This window comes from Belonocnema kinseyi, chromosome 9 (genome assembly GCF_010883055.1).
Source record: "Belonocnema kinseyi isolate 2016_QV_RU_SX_M_011 chromosome 9, B_treatae_v1, whole genome shotgun sequence".
Classification (NCBI taxonomy): domain Eukaryota; kingdom Metazoa; phylum Arthropoda; class Insecta; order Hymenoptera; family Cynipidae; genus Belonocnema; species Belonocnema kinseyi.
In genome coordinates this window covers 76,957,497-76,965,096 of record NC_046665.1, presented here as the reverse complement: position 1 = coordinate 76,965,096, position 7,600 = coordinate 76,957,497, and the positions used below count along the sequence as shown (strand labels likewise).

General features: G+C 33.8%; 1 protein-coding gene across 4 annotated transcripts in view; it reads right to left on the bottom strand.

Annotated features, from left to right (window-relative positions):
- LOC117180111 (protein sickie) overlaps positions 1–7,600 on the bottom strand; it is a 319,545-nt gene that overhangs the window by 216,973 nt on the left and 94,972 nt on the right. For 2 of the 4 annotated variants that reach the window (XM_033372443.1, XM_033372444.1), the window contains exon 1: positions 6,036–6,109. The exons of the other annotated variants lie outside the window; for them this stretch is intronic. In XM_033372443.1, the coding sequence (XP_033228334.1) occupies positions 6,036–6,109 (74 nt within the window). Of the gene's footprint in view, positions 1–6,035; positions 6,110–7,600 lie in introns of those variants that run through there. 4 annotated transcript variants of the gene reach the window in all.

The following is a 7,600-nucleotide window of genomic DNA, read 5'->3' as shown; positions in this document are numbered from 1 at the left end:
GCGGAAAGAATGGTTAGAATGTGTGAATGAGACCCTAGTTAGAAGAGACATAAGAAGTCACAGAAACACGAGAGCCTGCATAAAAAAATGCATGAACATAAAGAAGCTAGAGAAGTATGCCAAGACAGGAAAGTATGGCGGCAAATAGTTAATAAAAAATGTGTCAGTAAAGTAAATGACGCCTGAAACAAAAGACCTTGGTCACTAATGGACCCAAGTGGGGAACCTTACATAACGACTTCGTGAGGTTCTTCGCTTGGGGTGATTGCTAGAGAGATTGATCAGCAACCTGGGTCGGAGCAGTGTTGCGGAACGAACGTGTTATTTACTTAAATAACACGAGAATTCTGGATCAATCTGAAAAATCTCTATCCCGAAAGGGAAATGGCTCAATGGTGTAATAATAATAATAATCTATTGCCTCTGTAAAGCTGGCTTTGTGTCCAACAATTTAACTAAGTTCGTTTAAATAAATTTAATCAAATTGAATATTCTCCTTTTTTGAATCCATTTTTGTTTTTCTCTTTATTTTATTCTCATTCTAGAAGAAAGTTTTGTGCAGTATTTTGCTAAGAATTGTCTGAAATTGATTCTGATCAAATTAAATCAAGATACGCTATAGTTTTTCTAACATTTTCCCTCAAACTACACACAATTATTTGCAAATTCGTGTAATAGAGTTTACGATCCACCGCTTTTGTGTAAAGCCTCATTCACGAATGCTGAGAATTAATTCCCTAATCAATAAACGGTTAAGCAGACAATGATCAGCAGTCCCAGAGGAGAAGACTAACTAGACAATAGATACTGATGACATTTGCGCATTCATGTATACGGTCTTTATATAAAGAGTTAGTTTAAGTTCCTGGGGGTTCGGCCGGATCTTTGGATCGGCTCCATTTGTAGGTTGAAGAGTGCTTTGTTAGTGACGAGCAGACTCGTAATAGCACATATAAAGTATATTGCCCTTGTTGTAATATCTAATCTAATAGCGTATTCGGTTATCCTGCACCGGTGCACTCCGATCTGCACTGAAGCAGGTCGGAGTGAGAAGGACGAAGTAAGAAGAAGTAAGACGGCGCGATCGGAGTGCTCTTGGAGTACACCAATGCAGGATAAAGGAATGCGCTATAAGTATCAACTATTAGATGTAATATGAAGATCGATTTTACGTCACTGCACTATTCTGCCTCCTGCTGCTTCGATTCCATCCATGAGTTTGTCGAGTTTGTAGTCCATGATGCGGTTTTGTGGGCACGATGACACATTAATACGATCCGAGAGATGTTTATGCGGTGTCTACACGATCATTTATGGAGAGAATTAATCGTGTCGTCCAAGTCAAAATGAATCTCCAATGGCCTTAAATTATATGCATCCTTTACGCCTGGGAACTCTTAGATTAGCCAGAGAAGCTGAATCCCAGGAGTGAAATCAAGGAAAGACGCAGGCGCTTCTTCGGTAAAGATAAAATGGTTTAGTTGCAAAGCATGGAATATATCTACTCTCAGGGACCATAGAAATCTTAATAATAAGCAGCTTCGGGCTTTTTATGTTTTTAGCTATCTAATCATAGGGGTGTCTTTTTTAACCAATCTTAATACATATAATAGAGTGAAGAGAAAATATAAGGATATTGATTGTTGTGCTTCAGAAACAATGGTAGATATATTTCAACAATCCTAGCCATAAATATCGTCAGGGATTGCAATCAATTTGATCCCCTAAGTGGTTCAAAGATCACTTCATTCTATAAATTCCCAGATGCCCACCTTACCTCGAGAGAAAAGTAGATCAGAGAGAGTCGAAAGAACGAAGGATAATAAAGAAATAATGGAAGAAACTTGTACAATGTACCTCACAATGTACACTACAATGGTCACGGTCGATTTGTAAACCGTGTGGAGTGGAGTCGAGTAAACTGTAAAGAATAAAGCTAAACTCTGTTCTCCCTTCTTTTTTTTATATATCTCCCTTTGAGATCTCTCATTCTTTAACTTTCTTTTATTATCCTTTCTTATAATTTTTCTTGAAACTCTGCTTCTACTTTATCTATCTCTGGCCTCTTTCCTCCTTTTCTCTCAGCTTCCGTTTTAATTGCTTCTTTTTTGATTCCGCTAGCAGTTCCTTTTCTGATTTACGATCACGGCTAGCGTGATTATTTCACACTGACTTCATGTACTTTTTTTGATGCTCCTTGCTCGTTCCTTTGGCCCTCTCGCCTTCACTTTATTTAGCGAACGAGTTCAAAGCATCCTCGTGACCACGTACAAGCCGCGAAACGTGAGTCAATGTTTTTCGATGTGAATGGTCACCAAAATAGATCCTCGTGCTGGTTCGCCAAACGTATATACGCAAGCACAGCACGTTTCCGAATAAATCGCACGTGCGTGTGTTCTAAGCGCGACTATGTTCAATGCACCCTCCACCCACGACACTAGCTGTTTGCTCTTTAAATATAATCGAAGAAGCAATAACATAGATTAGCACGTTCGAAAGAAATCCATGCAGATTTATGGAATATTGGAAGATTCTGCTTAAAAAATGATCGTGAAAATGCCTTTAAAGTGTCTTTAAAGATAACTTATCAGCGATGGGTATCTAGTTTCTGATAAATGATGTAGTATACAAATTGCATATGATTGTAACACACAACAACCAAGCGTATCAAACCGCTGAATGTGGTGCGGTGGAGTCGAGTTTAAATTAAAGTACCAGTTAAATGGGATTTTTTTATTATTTGTGGTAATATGGCATCCCACAAATAATTAAATTTCCATAAGATTATTGATCAATATTGGTAAACATTTTTTTATTAGATATTTCTATTGAATGTAGTTGTCTGTCACACAACGAGCATTTTAAGATGAAAATAATCGAAGGGGCGTTTACTGAAAAAATTAGGTTTGTTTCTTTAATTAACATGGAATGATATAATTTGAGTGAGATAACATATATTATTGTGGTAGTATCCCGTGCAGAGACGAAAAGTTTCTTCCCGGTTTCAGACTTGAATTTTGCAATGGCTAGAGGCTAGAGTTTGTGACCGGCTAGTGTGAAAGTTTCTGAAATGGACGAAAGATGGCGTAGTACTATTTTATTTTACACTTATTACTTTCCAGTTTCAAGTGACAAATTTTAAAAAGTGGCTATCATTGAAATTTAACTATAAAAATTCCTCAAATAAAAAGCACTCTTAAAAGTCCTGAGGCATCGAGCAATCAGCAGTATCCCATACTTACGTGGTGAAATTGCAAGTAAGAACTTTTATTAATCATAAATAATATTTCACATTAAGATTGCTAGTGACTTCTTACCTCAAATTGAGAAAAAATGTTCGTCGAATTATAAAGTGTAAATACGTTATAAGTTGATGTAATAATGTTTAAATATTTAAATTATATAATAAATATGAAGGACGTAAATTAAGAAATTAGTGTATATATAGATTTTGATGATGCAGATGATGAAGATGCATCAGAACCCGGCGAGTTAATTAATGAAATACCACAATTTGGAAATTCGAATCAGATTGGAGAAAATGCTTTAAATTTTAAACCTTTGTAAGTTCATTTGACAACTTCAATTAAAATAAAAAATATTTTTGCGTAATTTTAGTTTTAATTAAGAACATAAAGAATGGCAAGAGATCGATCATAAACTAGGGCCAGGGCTGGGCTATGCCTGGGCCATGCCAACATTTTTGCACGGGATAGAATTTTACTGCGACTCATAATTAAAAGCCAGGTAAAACAATTGAAAGAAATATACGTTTTAAAATTCCCGTAAGCAAACTATTCTTCGTTGGTATTTATACTCAATCAAATCTGTTTACACTTAGTATAGAATAAAGAAATTTTAATCAAACGTATTATTTTCATCTTGCATTTACTATATAATCTTATGACAACTCAATTTCTTAATAACTCAATTTCTTAATGACTTTTTGATACAATTATCCAGCTTAATGTGATACTTGGGCATTTTGTGTGAAATTATTGGAACTATTATAATGCAAATTTTGCAATTTTTTTCTAACTCTGAATTAGTTTAATTTGACAAAGTATTTTTATAAACTCAAATGGGTTTAATAAACGCAAATTCTATGTTTAAAATGTTTAATCATATTATTTAAAAATACATATTTGTTTTAACCACATGCGGCAGATATTTTTTATTTGTTAAAATTAAATAAATGCTTTGTTAATTGAAGCAAAAAACTTGATTGTTTTATTATGTATCTAACCAATTTTCTTGTTTGATTAAAATAAACACTTTTCTCAGTGAACTGATGGATCATTTCTTAAAGCATGAATTAGTTAAGGTTTAACTAATTGTTAGTAGTGAAAGTTTCCGAAACATTTATGAAAGAAATGTTGAAAAAGAAAATTGTTTTGAGCCTAAAGCTTTTTAAAATATATTAAAAATTAAAAGGTTATATGTCCATATGTCCAAGGGAACATACGTTAAAGCATTGAACTACATATATGATGAAGCGTTTACAATTAAAAAATGAACAAATAAATATTAAAATGGAACTTTTTCACATAATTCATGAAAAAAAAAACTTTTAGCGACATTAAATCAAAAGAAGTACCTATTAAAGAAGCTGCTATAAAGTAGAAAGAGGAAAATAGTTTTTAATAAATCACAATAAAATAATCTTCACGAAAAATCAATGCTAACGCTAATTCTTCATCTCTAGGCAATTATAGACATGAATCTGTATTACAAAAGCCATTATGTGACACAAAGGTGAATGTTTGACAAAGGAGACTCTTGAAATCATATTTCTTTATCTCACAATTAATAGCCTTTGTTTATACATATTCAGATAGAAGCTAGGCTTCAATGGATCATTGTATCATACCAGTATACCGGTCCTCCCACTTACCAAGTTGAGTCGCATTTATGGAGGAATTTTGCAAATATCTGTCCTTGTCTATAATCGATGAGAGGTGAAGTGAGAGGTAAAATGGTTAAAAGCTCTGCTTATACCTTTCAACTTAGTGATTTGATAGCCCTAAGTATCCTTTTTCAGATTCAAGGAATGGATGCACAACATCCAATTTTATTATTCGAGAATTCCAACACGTAGCAGAAGCGCCTTTCATTTTTCATAAACGTTTTTTTTCTCGTCATTTTAAACCCAGATGCGTGTACCTACGCTTTGGAAATAAATAATGCTATAAAGCTATAGTGCATTCTCAATGTCCGATTGTGGAGGGTGTTAAGCTGGTAAGGCCTAACCGGTCTTCGAGGGCCCCTGGCATTGAGGTGGGATCTGGTTTTAAATTTTTACCTTCTAGATACACAGAGTTAGCTTTGGATTCTCTTTACACTTACGGACAACAGGGGATTTAATTATAGAGATAGTATCCAGACACTGGACGTATATATAGTTTCAGTACACCATGCGACAATAATTTGCACCCATATTGTAAATCTAAGCTTAAATCTATTTTTGTTATATAATCGTAGAGTACATCAATATCTATTGATTAAAAGCAAAGCATTGCTAAGGTTCACCACTGAACAAAAATTTTTAATCATTTTTATCACAAAAGCGAAACGTATTTTACAATATAGATGAAATTACTTAAGAGGTTTTATGAAATTAGGCTCTTGGTACTTATAATTCCACGTTAGCATTCAATTAAATGGATCGAAATATGTTTCCTCTAATGTCACAGAGTTATAAATTGTAATGCTTTCCAAGTACTATAAACTAGAAACGAAACGGTTTTTTTTTTAACATCAAAGACTCTGGAGTGTGACGTTATGGTGAATAGGTTCTAAGCATAATGAAATTCTAGGCCCCACAACTGTGATTGACAGACATCAGACATTTATTATAATTTAGAAACTTTAGCGAAAAAATAGTAACGATTTAAAGAAAAATGATACTTCATTCATGAAAACTTAATTTCATTCAAGTTGGCAATATAGTAAAAACTGTATTATAGGTCATTAAATTACAGCTCGTTTAATTTCAATATTTCCCTATTCATTTTAACCATCATTGTTAAGTTTACCTGTGAACTTCCGGCGAATTGGGTAAGCTCCTCACTTTCCGATTTGAACTTCCGCTACTTCCGCTATTTCCCATAATTAAGCACTCCTTTGTGATCAAATTCAAAATTGCCCGCTAACAAAAGTACACAATACACGATTTATCACAAAACCATCACACTGAATCTCCCCTGATGAGTTTCTTACTTCCCTACACCACATTTCTGATTATATTTCAGCATGTAGAAAATAAACAAAATTTACTTTTTATCCATTTATTAAAATTGGACAAAAGCTCTTCTTGTAGAATGTTTTACGGCAAAAGTGATATGTCATTTACATATGTACCAATTATTACACCTTCCAACATATTTTCCCTTGAGATCATTTGCAGTTTGTATCACATTTGATTAAAATTGAGATTAAAAGTTTAATATAATTATTACTTCATTTAGCTCAGATAGAAGTTAAATTAAGAATAAATTACATAAATGTTGTAATTTATTTCCTTGCTTATCACACTTCACATTTTTCTCATTAAGTTTACATACAATCTGAGATAAAAAACACCCGAAAGGAAAAGTTTTCAAAAGCACCGGTATTTATGAAGAACAAGAAAAGATTTTGTTGAAAGTAAAGATATGGTTAAGATGTAATGTAAAATGTTTTGCATTGGTGATGCACCTCATGGCAAAACCATACCGCGATCATGGTGTGGCCATGGTGCGTAGGCATCGTTGATAGCCCGTTTCAAACTGAAGGCCCGAGGAGAGAGAACCATTCCCATTCCCGTTTCCATAGCACGTGGCTCCTCGCTCTGTCTCATTCTATGTTTCACCCTCGCGATAGCCCACCCTCTCTCTGTTTCTCTCTCGTATCCCCCCTTTCACGCCATCAGGACCGGCTCTATGTTTGTTTGCACATGAAATATCATTTTTTAAACAAATACAGTTTCTATCTTGCTTTTGGGCTCTTTCAAACTTTATCACCCTACCTGAAGGAAACATTTTGATAAAAAAGTACAAAAAATTAAAGCCATTTTTGCAAGAACCTACAAATAAATTCGATACATTAAAACAAAAATTACAGGAAATTACAACTTTTGGCTATTATTCGGAAGAATTTTGTACTTTTTTTGTATAGTGTTGTATTTTATTGTAGTTTAAGATTAAGATGTGTAAAATTATCTTTTAGCTAATATACTACCATTCTTTTCGAATTTAAACATGAAAGTTTTTTTTTGTAATAGCAATCATTTGCGCATCTTAATTATGAAAGTATGTAATTTCAATATTCTAAATATTTATCTAATTCTAGGTCGAAAAAGGGCAATTTTTTGTTTGCCAAGCCTGTTAATTCATGTAGATTATGTAGTTATAAATTCTTGCTGTTGTACTTTTTTTTAAGTACTTGTAGGAGATTAAATTAAGACAAGATACTGCAATATACAAAAAGGTAAGCAATATGTCAAAATACACCAAACTCTCGCTTTCAGTCAAATGTCGGGGGTCGCCTTCTAATGGCCTTGGACTGATTTCGGGGGGACAGAAACGCAAACAGTGAGGGCCGCCTGACTCGTTTCCAATTA